At 32.8% G+C, this 16,084-nt stretch overlaps 1 protein-coding gene and 1 non-coding gene across 3 annotated transcripts; both read right to left on the reverse strand.

The window, feature by feature from the left end:
- Nucleotides 1-433: 433 nt before the first annotated feature.
- LOC146952701 (U1 spliceosomal RNA) lies at nt 434-594 on the reverse strand. The gene has a single exon (XR_015025110.1). It is a non-coding gene; the product is annotated as a U1 spliceosomal RNA (small nuclear RNA).
- Nucleotides 595-1,697: 1,103 nt separating this feature from the next.
- LOC146952702 (plasma membrane ATPase 4-like) lies at nt 1,698-8,970 on the reverse strand. 2 transcript variants are annotated; one of them, XM_085704615.1, is made up of 15 exons: nt 8,826-8,970; nt 7,527-7,883; nt 5,765-6,526; nt 5,355-5,477; nt 5,073-5,177; nt 4,836-4,980; nt 4,443-4,607; nt 3,959-4,197; nt 3,840-3,872; nt 3,643-3,724; nt 3,378-3,538; nt 3,109-3,282; nt 2,729-2,911; nt 2,319-2,497; nt 1,698-2,127 (listed from the first exon to the last, which is right to left on the reverse strand). In XM_085704615.1, exons 1-15 carry the CDS (start codon nt 8,871-8,873, stop codon nt 2,031-2,033), a joined length of 2,853 nt encoding a protein of 950 aa, XP_085560741.1. In that variant the 5' UTR covers nt 8,874-8,970; the 3' UTR covers nt 1,698-2,030. The 2 variants fall into 2 exon arrangements, with proteins under 2 accessions (XP_085560741.1, XP_085560750.1); XM_085704624.1 differs by having other exon boundaries at nt 1,940-2,127; nt 4,344-4,607; nt 8,826-8,873.
- Between the last annotated feature and the right edge of the window lie 7,114 nt (nt 8,971-16,084).

Consider the following 16,084-nt stretch of genomic DNA (forward strand, 5'->3'; position numbering starts at 1 on the left):
TTCTGCAATAACAAAAATTCTGCAGAATGGTATTTGGAACACAAAATTTCGCATTAACAAAATTCTGCAGTGTTATTTGACACATAAAATTCTGCTATATAAAAAATAGTCAAATAACTTAACTCATACATTAAATCAATCATTAGTACGTATAATGACTAATGGCTTCTTCAAAAGTTTCAAATACTGGTGCCTCCTTAACAAATTATTGCCAAAGTTTGACAAAAAAGGAAATTGCTATGTAAAGCGAAATATTATCCCAAAATCATCCCGATCTGTGTATAACTACATATCACCATTCCGCCTTTATTTTGTCTGAAATTGAAAATTAAACCACAGAAATTTCAATCAATGGCAATGACAATTTTAATCTCGCCTGCCTGCATCGACAGGGTGCCACAATACTAACTGCAAAAAATTTAAACTAAAATTGAAGGGGGCCGCGCGAACGCAGGCCCCCACAGCAACAAATTATGATGTAGGCTCCACCACTTGGGTAGACCTTAGAAAGGCACCCCTCCTAAGTGCAATGGAGGTCACCTTTCTAGGCCATGGGCCTTCTTGATCACCCATTGACCCCATCCAGGTAAGTATGTAATCCATTGCCATACCCTTTCTTTATATATCCCACTTTCCTCACCGCTCTGTTTGATATTGTCGATGTGGGACTTATTGTTTCACATACATTTGCACACGCTACTATTGTTTCTGCTTTCAATATTCTTTCTAAACAATTGGATATCCATTTGTAATGGCTGCAACATCATTTTGAAAATCTAAACTAGGACAAATTTGTCTCCAAGATTTAATGCACGAGTTGTATGTCTCAACCAAGACTTTCAATCACAGAATATAATATAATATACTTGAAACACATATTTGTCACTTCCATTGGGATACAAATTTTACCATAGCAGCCGTGGAAACTGGTATTTTTAGTTGAACTGGTGATTTCTTTGCATCCAAAAGCTAAGAGAAAATAGCTAAGATATGAATTTTTGTAAAGTTTGTTTGTAGTTTGGGATAAAATAAACCTAGCGAGTTTGTATTATTTTAAAACTTAAAACAACAGGCAGAGGAAAAATGTCACAATTTCGCATCTCTCCGGTCAAAGAAAATATTAGTGGAATAGGATTTCATATTAATTAAGAAAACTGATTTAATCACATAAGATATACATAATTTTTATCCCGTATTCAATCAATAACACTCAGTTGTATTCATATATTTGGGTTGTGAGTCATGCGAAGAGACCACAAACAAACTTAAAATTTCTCTTTTAAAAATGACCGGAATGAGTATTTTACTAATATTTTTTCAATAATATTTTATAAAAATTTCTCTTATAAAAATGACCGGAATGAGTATTTTACTAATATTACATGCATTTCTGTCCAAACAAAATTTGCATGTGGAGTATCGTGGTTTTACACATTCAGGATAATCGTGATTGTTAGGTCAAGATCGAGCAGTTTTTATTTCATGTTAAGTATTTTTTTTATTGTTTTTAAGGAAAAAAATGTTTTGAAATATAGACCATCCGACTGTTCAACAACGTTATCCTAGATGCGTGAATTCGTTAACAACGTTATCCCATTTTGTATTGTTGTGACAAAAAAATAGTAAAGATGCTAGAAGAAAATAAAGAAATATGTTGAGTAATTATCTAAGAGAGAAAGAAAAGGGATGGAAAGACATGAAAAAACAAGGTTTGATATAGAAAATCTAAAATGTAAAGATCTTATGTTAACAACTTAATCTTATTAATTTTCAATATAAAAACGAAAAGCTAATCTAAAAAAGGAAATAACTAACACCTATTAGAAAAAGTAACAAAAAATAACAAACTATGTATTCAAAATAAAAAAAGAATCAAAATCCTTGTTAGATACTAATATCTTATCTAAGCTTAGATGAGAAAGAGAAAAAACCAATAAAATAGCTTAGGTCTTTGAGTCTTTCTTCGTCATTATTAATATTTTTCCTTAGAAAAATATTGAACCAATTCTTCAAGATTGTTCAGGCTTTTCCTAAATTGAATAATTAGTATTAAGTGTGTCAATGTCGAGGCCCTTCAGCTTCACTACCGACTCAACACGACCCTTAAGAGTATTCCGCTCCATAAGCCTGAAACACGTCCATTCATTAACAATGAATCAGTCGGAAATAAACATTACATACGACATTAACACGTAGACTCTGATAATCATTTAAAAAAAAAAAAAGTGATTGATTGTAATTATGTGTCGGTGTAGGATACAGACACACTTTCACTCTTGGTGTTTATGCCACATAATTCATTACTCTTCGAGGCTTACCTTGCAATTTCAGCACGTTTCCTGGCTTGCTCTGCAATCTCTGAAAGCTCCTCATAGCTACTATACTCATTGAAAGTGTTGGAGGTAGGAGGCTGAAGACCATGGCGTGATCTTTGTGCCGATGCCCATTGTGCTTCCCTATTTTCTCTACCATAGTCTTTCTTTGATGTGAAGGCAGTCTGTAACGAGAAAATATGAAACAATTAGATAAAAGAAAAAAAAATGCAAGTACACGAGGCTATCAGCAAGCGGAATTTGGACAAGGTAGATATGTACGCGGCCTTATCCCTGCAAACAGATAGGTTATTTCCAATATTTGAACATAAGGCGAGACAACCTTACAGTTGCGCAAAGGCTCGTCCTTATCAACAATGTGACGAAATGATAAAGCGAAAATAAAAATAACCTACCTTGTTTTCCAAAATATTGTTCCATGCCTTTCCACTCAGAATATAGCGGATTGCAATTTTCAGTAAATCAAGAGGGATGTAGGTCACCAAACTGTACAACCAGATGACGCCGGCCCAACCCCATCCCATTCCCTTAATTCTTGCAAATTCCCAATCTGCATACACTGCTATGACTGTTGCAACCTGTCACAAAACAAACTATTGTTACCATAACAGAAAGAATAGGAGTGCTCAGGATTATATCCTTGCAGAAATAATAGCAAGAGTATTAGCGGAAAGAATGGCACGTCAGTGTGTGTTCGTCCGCTTCTATCAATAAAAATAATAGAAGTGGTAAAATTTTATGCAATTATTATTTTTAATAAGAGGTTCAGGCTTACCAGCTGAGCGAGGACAAAAGCGCCTAGTAGGAGAAGACCAGGTCTATCGGTGAAAGACCAATTGCGAGACCTAGTTACAAAAATTAGCGCTTGGCTTATTATACTGACTTGCAGGTATAGAGCTGCCATCATCTCAGCAGGATTATTTCTCAAAGACCTCACACCAAACTTGTCCTGCAACATGTTTAAAGCTAATAGTGCTTAGGACTTCTCCTAGTTGGTGATGATATTGAAAGGAAAAACTATAGGCATATATAAATTTAATTTACCGAGAAAAAGTTGGTATCGTGCACGGCCCAGAAAAATATGACCGTCATTAGGGCCATGTAACTGCCAAGCACAATACCAGTAGCAAATATTTCCTTTAGTTTCCAGCTATCAGGTAGTGGAGATGGTTTAACTCTATCCTTTGATATTGTCATAATGGTACCTACATGTATATGGCAGTGTTAGGACATTAAGTTAAATATTTTACATTAGTTAGAAAATATTAAAATAAAATGAAAGTCGTGAATCGTGATAATGTTATCTTACCATCATTCAGTATTGCAATGATCAAAACCATGAATGGTGCAAAATCAAATTTCCAAATCAAAGCAATTAACATGAAACCAAACTGCCAAAATAATAAATTAAAAAATCAGTGATCGTTAAGTATATTTATGATTTGAATGTTCAAGTACGTAAAGAAAAAAGTAACAATATTTTGTAAAGCCGACTTCAACACATACCACAATACGGATGGTGATTGACACAGCATAAATCTGTTCACAACCAAACATTTTGTGATTAGAAAACTAAAAATTTAAGTAAAGTCAAAAGATTGAATTAGATACGCATGGAAACTTACGGTATAATTCTTCATTCTCTGGAAAATGGACCTGCTGGTGAGCACAGCACTGATAATGACACTGAGACCAGGTTCAGTGAGGACAATATCAGAAGCACTTCTAGCAGCATCCGTAGCATCAGCAACAGCAATTCCAATATCTGCTTTCTTTAGCGCCGGGGCGTCATTTACACCATCTCCAGTCATTCCACAAATATGCTTCCTCTCTTGAAGCCTCTTGACAATTTCATATTTGTGTTCTATAATATCATACAAAGAGAAAAGAGGTTAAATATTTTTTTATTGGACTTCATTAAGAGGTGTCTGACATGTGTCCAAAGTGTGTCTAAGAAGTGTCGGTGTCCAAAACAACTTAAATATGTTAAATATATAAATGATTGTCGACGTTGATTTTTGGTTTTGACAGAGAATCTATCTAAATGATGGAGCAATTTGACAATCAAAACTCCGGCCAAAACCCAAATCAACATCAACAAGGACATACCTGGAAAAACTCCGGCAAATCCATCAGCCTTCTCAATCAACTCATCAATAGGAACATCTAAAGTAGAAGCATCCCTGTCTTGACCAAGCAGAGCAGATGATGGATACATATTTGTTCCCATTCCAAGCCTTCTACCTGTTTCTTTACCAATGGCCAGCTGATCCCCTAGAGAAAAACAGAATCCACGATTATTTCCAAACTTCAAAGCTATAATAAACTTTGATTTATGGTATGAGCTACAAATGGTTCTAAATTAAAGTCGGTGGCCGCGGTTTCATTTTCGCTGAATTACGTTTGTGGAGACCTCTAAAACTTTATATTGCAATCACAATTGCAGTTACACACTGCAATTTAGAACGATGTAATATAGTAAAGTATGATCTCATATCTTACCAGTAATCATCTTGACATTCACACCAAGTTCAAGAGCTCTTTTAATCGTTTCAGCGCTATCATGTCTAGGAGGATCAAACAATGGTAACAAACCAACAAATTGCCATGGTGCACCAGGACTATCTTTTGTTCTCTCAGGTACTTCCTGTTACACAAATCATACAATAAAAGCAGAAATAAAACAAGGGAATTCGTTCAAGTCGAAAAATAAACATAGCTGATATCATCTTTACTTACCTGATAAGCAACACCTAAAGATCGAAGTCCACGCTCAGCAAACCTATCAATCACTGCATGAGCCCTTTTTCTCACATTCTCTTTGCAGTTACAAAGCTCCAATATCTGAAATAACGTAACATCATGTCTTAGTTAGTCATCTTATTAAACATGACAAAGATAACACCAGAGTCTAGCGTAAGTGGTTGATGCTCAGGGTGTGTGAGCGTTGTAAACCTTGGAATACATAGTTCAATTCCTACGGATAAAGAAAACACATAACAAGTTGAAACTCATATTTACCTGTTCAGGAGCCCCTTTGCTAGATCGATGCCAATTTCCATCAGAATCAATATAGGTAAGAGCAGTCCTCTTGTCTACAGGATTGAATGGTAGAAAATGCACCTCATTGATGCCAGCTCTAGCCTGATCAACATTCCAAATTCAATAAAAAATATATTCATATTTTGCTTTCTAGTCCAAAGAAAGAGACTGAGTAAATCAGCATTTCGATCCTCAAAATCGGAGGCGTCGAGCAATTTGGTCCCTCAAATTTATGCAATAGAAAAAAAAAATATATGACTCAATTTAAGAGACTAAATTGCTATTTTGTAAATTTGAGAGACTAATTTGACCGACTCTTACATGTTCAAGGACTAAAATGTTGATTTACTCGAAAGAGATTTATTTTGATTTTAATTTGACATGCTTACCTCTACTGGATCAGGAAGCATTCCAACAATTGCAGTATCTATAGCATCCTGATTTTCAACCCTAGAAGCTCTTGCAGCCAGAAGTATCACAAAGTCCTTATCCATACCCCTAGAAAACACCTCAATCAAGTTTGTATCAACACTAAGCTTATTCAAAGTGAGAGTTCCAGTTTTATCACTGCAGAGAACATCCATTCCAGCCATTTCCTCAATAGCTGTCATTCTTTTTGTAATTGCACCTTGCTGTGAAAGCCTATGAGAACCAATAGCCATAGTGACAGACAAAACAGTTGGCATTGCAATGGGAATTCCACCAATCAAGAGCACCAAAAGATTGTCGATTCCATCCCTATACTTGCGGTGTTGTATCGGATACATCACAATAATCTCAATGAGTATTCCAACAGCAATTGAACAAATGCAGAAATTTCCAATTGCTGTAAGCACTTGTTGAAAGTGTCCAACTTGGTTTGTACTGTCAACCAAATGAGCTGCTTTTCCGAAAAAGGTGTGGACACCGGTTGCATACACAATTGCTTCAATCTCACCCTTCTTGACAGTTGATCCTGAAAACACTTCTTGTGTGGCATACTTCGTCACAGGAAGTGATTCTCCTGTTAAAGCAGACTGATCGACGCTTAAAGCATCGCCCTCGAGTAGACGCGCATCAGCTGGGATGATGTCTCCTAACTTAATGCTGATTATGTCTCCTGGTACTAAAACTGCAGCATCTTGTTCACTCCATTTGCCATCTCTTAGTACCTAAATTTTTTGGTGGCCACAAAAATTGAACAAATGTTAATAATAAACTAGATTCACACATAGTGTGCGTGCACATGCATATATAATTTTTTGTCATAAACACTACTTTAAACATTAAAATTAAAACTAAAAATAAGAGTATAAAAAACAAAGCTAAGTTGTTTGTTGATTATTGTTATTGTTTAGTTTAAAAGATTTTATTCTTGTTGATAGAATGATAAAATTTGTCCTCGCGAGCTTAGCTCGGTTGGTAAGGACAATGCATAATATATGCAAGGTCTGAGGTTCGAACCCCAGCCACCACCAAAAAAAAGAATGATAAAATTTGAGTTCATTAATAATCAAATAGATAAAATTATCAAATGTCTTTTATTTGATTTAAAAAACTTCTCAGTTACTTTTGAAAAGTTGTTTATATATTCTATACATAAAAACAATGTTGTCAATTGTGAATCGCGGAGAATAATGGTTTATTAAAACTCCATGACGCAACAGTTCTATGGCATTGTTATAGCCACTATTAAAATTCCATGACGCAGAATTTTATGGGACGATAGCAATTTGTTCAAATTTTGCAATGCAATAGCGTTGCTATATACCCGTTGTTTAACAACATTGCATAGAATATAATCTCTTGTTTTTAATCAAGATCATTCTAAAAATACAATTTTGTGTAACTTCTTGATACGTCAAAAATAAGTTAGGTCAAACAGAGCTTATATACGCAAATGGAACATGATAACAACACGAATGTGAAAAAAATCAACTAGTATGAAAGTTTGTTTTTATACATATATAATAAACAATTAAAAAATAGATAGAGACGCTATCACATAACACAACGTGGATAAGAAAATTGCGTTTTCTTAATATAAAGTAGTAACGGTATTTCTAATATTAAATAAATAAATAAATAAATAATCGCATAACGTAAGATAGATAAGTGAACTGTGATTTATTTACAATGATGAGTTAGTAAAGAGAAGTAAAATTTTCAAACCTTAGCCTTGGGAGCTAAACCGGCCATGAGAGCGGCGGCAGCGTTGCCGGCATTGTTTTCTTCAATGAAACTGATGGTGGAGTTGATGACTAACAAAGCAATGATTCCAACAAAGTCTTGCCAATCAGGGGGCCTTCCATCACCATTAGCCAAAGCAATGGCCATGATAGCAGCAGCTTCCATAACCCATGACAAAGGGTTCCACATAAAACCCAAAAACTTCAAAAACTTGTTCTCAGTTTTCTCTTCCAGTTTGTTTGGTCCAAAAACTTGAAGCCTGCTGGCTCCTTCCTCTGATGTCAGACCTTGTCTTGAACATTTCAGATGATCAAACACTTCTTCTATTGGAATCCGTTCCTAGTAACAAACAACAAAATCAACAAGGTTTCATTTGTCTCATGTCATGCAATATGCATAGATTATTATATAGCTAGTAAAAACCCTTCAAAATTATAATTAACATTCTCACATAAAGGACTATGGTGGTCTACAGGTACGATATCCGGCTAGAATACGGTATTTTTTATTTTTTTTTAAATTAAAGTAGGAGCATATCAATAAAATCATGAGTTTTGTTATACAATATAATACGAAAGAGCTAAATTATAAGTCAGATATTTTTTTAAAAAGCCAAATATTAAAGTTGGTTATATAACAACAACAAAAGAAATCTCATATGCATATAATATTATATTATCGTATTAATATATTAATATATAAGAGAAAACTACAATTTTCATTCATGAACAAAAACGGAATGTCACCGGTATCTTCAGGAACCTCCACCCGTACCTGGTATGGATAAGTACCCGGAACGGGTACTTCACCTTTTTATAAAAGAGTGATAATCGACATATAAATAATTTTTCATGCATATTAAAAATATATTTTTTAGTAATTTTGAAAAGATGAAAGATCAGCTGTCATTGGTAAACCCTAAAATCTCCTGTTACCACTACCAATTAAAAAACAAACAAACATAAACCCTAAGAGTTCTTAGTATGACTTTCATATAGTTTGGTCATCGGTGACAAAAGAAACAAAACGTGCGTGACGGCGGCATGTTTAAAGCATCATTCATGATTTATCAACAAAAAAAAAAAAAAAAATCATTGATGACTGTAAATTTTTCATATATATAGATCTCTATGAAATCAAACATTAATAATATTTGATTTGATGGAAATATCATCGTAATAAATAACATGACCAATATTTTTTGAGGCATAAACATGAACAAATTCTTATGGAGCTAAAAAAAAAACAGAGAGAGAGATGGAGAGAAGAGAAGTATTATACCAAATTGACATCCTCGTTTTTCATCTGCTCAAGGTTGATGCTACCCATGGTGGGAGATCGAGCTTAAAAATGAGACACCAAATAATATGTGAATTATTAGAGTGGTTTAAATAGAGGGTAGAGAGTCATAGAATGAGTGAAAAAGGTTAAAGATGAAGATGAGAAGGAATTTAAAAGATAGAGGCTTGAATATAGGGTTTTCTGTTATGTTAGGGCATACGTAATGTGAAGTGAAGCCGTCAAACCCACTCTTAAATTCTATTTCATACAAAATACCCAATTTAACCCTATATTGTTTGTTGAAATCGACTTCAATGCATCAGAACTCTCCACTCAATTCTATTTTTCAGCTAATTATTTGCAGTGCAAAAGACTGAGACATCCCCTCACATGAATTATTATTTATCTTTTATCTATAATAGAAATCAATATCACACTCGGTGTCAGGTTTATATAGCAAAATTTCATTGCATCAATGTACCTAGATTAGTAGTAAAATTGATTTTCAGCCAGTATAATTCACAATTGCACATACTTAGTACCTTAAATACTATTATTACACATGTTTATAAAGTCATACTAGTCATATAAGAATTTCTAAACTCAGCCATCTCATGTTATTTCTTTTCATTGAGATCCATTTTTCTTTCTATCCTTCTTTTTTTTTTTTTTTGAAAATGAGCAACAATTTTTATTAAATTTCATCAAATAAATTGAACCAAAAAAAATACCTTAAATTACCATAGATTTGTAGCTTTTACTATCGCCACCACTCTCTCTTGTGAATCTCCCTCTAGTGTGCAAGCCTCTTGTTCATGTAAAAAGAAACAAGAATTTTTTTTAAAGATGATAGTGTGTGCCTTTTTTCAAACTGCAATTGAAATTTAAAGAGAAAGATGAAGAAGTGAAAGGCCGACAAAATAAATAAAATAAAATAGTGGCTTAGAATAAAATAAAATAAAATAGATGGAGAAGGTTAAAGATATAAAAAGAAGTTGCCAGAGAACGAAAATAAGTGGTGTTTTCATAGACAACAATTTTTGAAGAGGTTAAACAATGAAGAGAGGTAAGTGGGAGAAAGTGTGTGTATTAGAGACTTAGAATTTTCGTTCATGGATATAGCAAATAGACGGGAGTCTGATCTTAATGCAATTAGTATAGATATTGATTGAATTTGTGATTATAAATTGAATATGGCAAGACAATGCAATGCATTGATAATGGCAAAATATGAAAATTAGCATCCTTCATTTTTATATAAGGCTTGACTACAATTTTACCCCCTTTATTTTGGCTTAATTTGAATTACCCACACCCCCTCATACGCGCACGCGTAACATTTAAGCTCATTTTCCGCTGATGTGGAATAAATTATATTATTTCATTATCCACCTAATTTGTATTTGGTGATATGAATATTATTTATTTTTGAAATTAAAAATATTTTGCATAATAAAAAAACACATGAAAATTCAAAATAAAATATCAGCAAAGTAGTTTAAAATAACAGAAAATTACTTGTGAAAAAGAGTAAAATGCTGAAAAAAATCAAAAACAAGAAAACTAGTATAAAACAGAAAAAATCAATAAACAATCAGAAAAAAAAACCATAAAATCAATAAAGAAAATAGATTATAAAGAAAAAAACAAAAATGAGCAGAAAAAGTATAAAAGTATAGAAAAAATACTAGAGAAACAAGAAAAATACTAAAATAAAGCACCATTATAAATACAAGAAAAACCAGCATTCGCATGTAAATATTTGGATAATTATTTTTTTTTGGTAAATAGAGATAACTTTCATTAACCAAAACAGTTATTACAAACTACATGGAATCAGGAACCAACAAAACCAAGAAACAAGAGCTAAGCTCAAACAAACAAAAAGAACCATTAACCTCGCACCCGAATCATCAGAGTTCGCACCTTCTTGAATTGCAATCCTCTAATGTAAGCATCCATTTTGATTTGGTTAAGGAGTTGTTGAACAGATCGGTAACAATTCTGAAATCTTCTATCATTCCTCTCCTTCCAGATCATATACAGGGTCACACTCAACACCATTCTATGAGCTTGATGCATACCATTGTTACTGTTACAATGAGACTGAATATATTGCAAAATAGATTGCCAATTGCTAGTATTGACAGTCATATTCATCCATCTTATAACACCTTTCCACACAGCATCAACATAATCACAAGAAGAAAAAAAAGGTGAGAATGAGTTTCATTCTCCTTTGTACACAAAATGCAAACTTGATCACATTGGATACCTACTTTAAGCATCCTATCACAAGTTGGCAATCTAGCATGAATAGTCAACCAAGTAACAAACAAACATTTTGGAGGGGCTGGATTATTACATATCATTTTCCTCCACCCAACCTTTGCAAAGTCACCTCTTAAAGCATTATATATTCTTTTAATCGAGAAATTAGCTTGTTGAAAAATACTGCCATTAACACTTGAAATAGTCTTTGCTGCACCAATGACTTTTTTATTACCCATGAAGATTGTGCAGACACATCCACCATAGTTATATTTTTATATTTCAACGACTTTTTTTTTTCAAGATAAAAATATAACTATGTTGATTATCCAAATAATTACAGGTACATAGTCATTTTACCATGTATTTATAATGCTGTTTTTTTATGTATTTTTTTTTGTTGGTAAATGGAGATAACTTTCATTAACCAAAAACAATTATTACAAACTACATGGCAACAAGAACCACAACAACAAAGAAACAAGAGCTAAGCTCGTACAAATCCAAGAAAAGGTCAGAGCCTCACAATCATAACACTAGGCTCATCATCTGATTACTTTTCAAACCTTTAATGTAGACAATCTCTTTGGTTTGGCGAAGGAGCTCCTGAGCTTACAAATGATTTTCCTAAAATATGCTGGCATTCTTTTCTTTCCAAATCATATATTGGGTTACACTCAACATCATTCTACTCAATTGATGTGTAATGTTGTTCCTGTTGCGCACATTGCGTTTGAATATATTGCATCACTTCCTGCCAATTACTAGTATCAATGTTCATGTTACTACATTGCGTTGCACCTTTCCAAATAATCTTAGAATACTCACAAGTGAAGAAAAGATGAGGATGAGTTTCATTCTCTTTTTTGCACAAAGTGCACAATTAGGCACATTGTATTTCGAATTTTCTTGTTTTCTCTAGTATTTTCCGTAAAAAAATTTGTTGCATTTTTCTGCATTATTTTGTCTTTTATTGTTGATTTTCTAGTTTTCTCCATTTTTATGCACTTTTCTTGTTTTTTTTTACTGATTTTTTTGTTTTTTCTGAATACTTTCAGGTTATTTCTTGTGTTTTTTCCTGATTTTTTTTCCATCATTTTAATTATTTTACAAGTAATTCTCTATTATTGTAAACAATTTTAGTGATTTTTATTTATTTTTTATTTCAAATTTTCATGTATGTTTTTTATCATGCAAAGTATTTTAATTTTAAAAAATAAATAAAATCAACATTAGTAAAGAAAAATTAGGTGCATAATAAAATAATATAATATATTTCATATCAGCAGTGTCATATCAGCGAAAATGAGCTCAAATGTGGTGGGAACAAAATCCTGAAAAATATAAAATATGGGGTAAAATATTGAGATTAAAATAGGATTTCAAATCTAATTTAAGTAAAAATAGAAGGGGTAAAACTACGTTTAAGCCTGTATAAAATATATAGATATCATATAGTTTTTTTAGGGGAGATAGATATCATTAGGGTTGAGCGTGTCATCCGAAACGGCCCAAAAACTGAAAATCCAAGTAAACTACGGGTTATACGAGGCTAGTTAAAACGGATCTCGGGTGGGAAAATGAGCAAATTTGGGTCTATGTGGGTTGCAATGATCGGGTCTGGATTTAAAATTCACAACCCACGGAAAGCCACACCCAACCATATATATGACAAACCGACCGTTATCCTTATTTATTAATTTTGTTAAGTCTACAACAACTAAACCTAATATTTTCCCTCCTAATACTAACCCTAATTTTTTTAGGTTTTGTTATTTTTACGTTTTGTTACATCCCTCAAATATTTTAACAAGCAACAAATTTTACTACTAGGAAGGGATTTACAATTTATGCAAATTTGTTTCTGTCATATCTAATTGTTTTGGATTTTTTCGTTCTTCTATTCTTATATAGTTTATGTATAAGTTATTCAACTTACCATCAATCTAATTTATTCGGCCATAATTATGTTAGTTGTTTTGGGAGTTAAACATATTACTATAACAAGCAGTGGTAGGATGATTTACAGTAGGATAGTTGACGTATGATAATTTACAAGGAAAATTATCATTAAAACTAAGTGCACAATATAAATGACATAAATATAGAATCATAACAGATATTTTAAACTTACATACAGAACTGATAGGAATCAAAATACATTTGCTTTGTTTCAGTAATTTATAATTTGTGTGGTGTTTTTGCCAAAATCTCTTTCGTTAAAAAATTATGGATTGCTGCTCAATGTCGCTAAAAATATTTTGAATCAATTGCACAATCTGCTTTTATAGTTCTATTTAAAATTATGACATTAAAATTATAAGTTGGGATTGTACTATAAAATTTTGCTTTTGTCTACTACATTTATAATGTCCTAAAAATATTATTAACAGATGACAATGAGAACTGTATTAACACCACTTCAAATGTAGTGTATAAGGAGATTTTCCAAAATGTTGAACAACCATTGTCTGTTCTTAATTCTTTTATTATCTATGTAATGGATCATATCATAATATATTAACTTCTCCATTTTTTATGACCCGGGCGGTAGCACGGATAAAAGTTCTAGTATTGAATTAAAACAATATTTTTTATATCAAACCCTAAATCACTCATTAAACCCACACCCGTCTAGTAACTCATTAAACTCTTTTCTCTCAAATTCAAATCCAAGCCTAAATCACTCACAATCACAACAACCAACTCCACTCCATCATCTCTCTTTGGTTCTCTCTCTTTATCAACTCATGAAGTCACTCAATCACTCAAATCTCTAATCTCAATTGATCTTCTACTCTCTCAAACTCAGATCAACTCGTTTTCTTCTCTCTTCATACTACTATGGTAACAAAAAACTATAAATATCGTTCTCTTATGTTCTCTTTTTTGGAAGAGGTTTGTTTTTTATTGTATTTTTGTTGTTTTTAGTGGGGGGTGTGTTTTTCATGTCTACTGTTTCATTGCTTCCTCTTCCCTTTTTCTCTTTTATTACTCCTTGTTGAGGCGCACAACCGACTCAACCCACCTGTAGGACCCGTCCAACCGTCTAACCTGAGACGCGTTGAAACCGAGACAAGACACAGTCAAAATTGGGTCTTGATTTAGTGTCTTCGATTTTACTCCCTCCGTTTCAAAATGAGTGTCGTTTTAGCCAATTGCACACAGATTAAGGAATGAAATGAAATAATCATTAGACATAACACTTTTACTAAACTATCCTTACTTTATAAGAAAAAGACAAACTTAAAGTTGCATTGAAAATTGTGTGAGAGAATAGTTGGAGAGGGTAAACTTGGAAGAAAAAAAATAAAGTTGTATTGAAAATGTAAAGTGACATTCATTTTGAAACAAATTTTTTTGGCTAAAGTGACACTCATTTTGAAACGGAGGGAGTATTTAGTATGACCTTTTCGAGCTAGGTATTCGTGTCTGAAACTTGATACTCAACCCTAGATATCATATAGTTTTTGAGGGGAGATACATATCATAGTTATCAATATAAAAATTTATACAATAATTTTAAATAACAATTAAATAATATTAAAAATAATTTAAAAAATCCTTTAAATTATATCACCGCAGCAACAATCGTACTATCACTAAAGTATATACCTAAAAAATTGTCACACTACATTTATTTAAGAAAAAACAGCAATAGAAAAATAATACGTTCATTCTTTATTAAAAAAAATATGTTCTATATTAAAACTGAGAAGCTTTTCGTTGATAATATTAATATGTACCAAACAAGTTGTCATTTTTGCTTGTCAAAAAAAAAAAAGTTGTCGTTTTTGCATTATTTTTTTTGAATATTTTAATTGTTAAATCAAAGGCTCAAAGTAATTGGACCACGGAGAGGAAGTATACTTATAGGACCATTCTAACCATCATCTAAGTAGAATAGTAGGGGTGGCAAAACGGGCTTGACCCGCCGGGCCGGCCTGTTTGGCTCGTTATTTTTGGTGGGCTGAGTCAAAGTTTTGAACTCGCTTTTTATAGGGAAATTATACCCTACACCCAACATTTATACCCTCACCCCAACATTTTAGCCAAACCACCCATTTTACCCTCTTATATAAAATTAAACCCCATCTTTTTCACATACCTTTCCGATTCACATGAGGAGACATAGAGAGAGTACTTTCTCAAACCTTTTGACTGGAAAACAATTTTACTGTATTAACCTTGTTTCTGATAACGTGTGGTTCTGTTTTTTTGGTTTGGATGAGCTTTCTGGACAACTTATGTGATTTTTTTTGGGGTTAGTTATCTGACCAGAAAAGTAGTGTGAAGCGATCAGGTTTGGATATTCATCTGGATAATTCACGAGAAGTGTTCCGGTTTGTTTTATCTTCCAAAAAACCAAACCTGGTGTTTGCAGTTTCTTAGATCTTGGAAAACCTCATCGATGTTGACTTCTCCTTGGATTTTTGAAATTGATTGTGTTGTTGGGGTTGGGATTATACAAAACTGGATTTAGTTACACAGATTGTTGTATCTTTGATTAGGAAAATTGCGCTCCAATTTAATAGATTCTATTGTGTTGTCATATTGTTTGATCATGTCCATGTTGTGTTGACGAAGCATGATGTTGGGATTTTACCCTATTTCATCAAATACCTTGGTCCTGCTCTTCCTACCCTCATTGGCTTATAAGATATACAATAGAAAATCAGTTTATTATTATGTTAAACTAATAGTTTTAATTGTTGCAATACGATGTTTTCAGAAATGTTAATTTACGGTTTTACTAACAAATTGGTAATCTACTTTTTAAGTTTTTCCCCAAAAGAAAAATCTAGAACCGGAAAAGTTAGTTTGAGTTTTCCGGGCATGTAGGGGTGAACTCATTCTATACTCATCACTATTGAAAGTGAGGGTGAAAAATGAATGTGTAACATTAAATGTCAAAAAGGATAAAATTGGAATTATTTAATTTTTGTAGGGTGAAGGTATAAATGTTGGGGTATGAGGTACAATATCCT

Source organism: Medicago sativa, chromosome 1 (genome assembly GCF_051527215.1).
Source record: "Medicago sativa cultivar Bolivia chromosome 1, Bolivia_mono, whole genome shotgun sequence".
Taxonomy (NCBI): domain Eukaryota; kingdom Viridiplantae; phylum Streptophyta; class Magnoliopsida; order Fabales; family Fabaceae; genus Medicago; species Medicago sativa.

Bases quoted from the DNA above. Each gene is read 5' to 3' on its own strand.
- LOC146952702 (XM_085704624.1), bottom strand. From the start codon at position 8,873: ATGGGTAGCATCAACCTTGAGCAGATGAAAAACGAGGATGTCAATTTG. The intron at 7,884-8,825 runs GTATAATACTTC...GTTTGTTACTAG, and splicing joins AAAACGAGGATGTCAATTTG to GAACGGATTCCAATAGAAGA. The intron at 6,527-7,526 runs GTTTGAAAATTT...CAAAAAATTTAG, and splicing joins GTTTAGCTCCCAAGGCTAAG to GTACTAAGAGATGGCAAATG.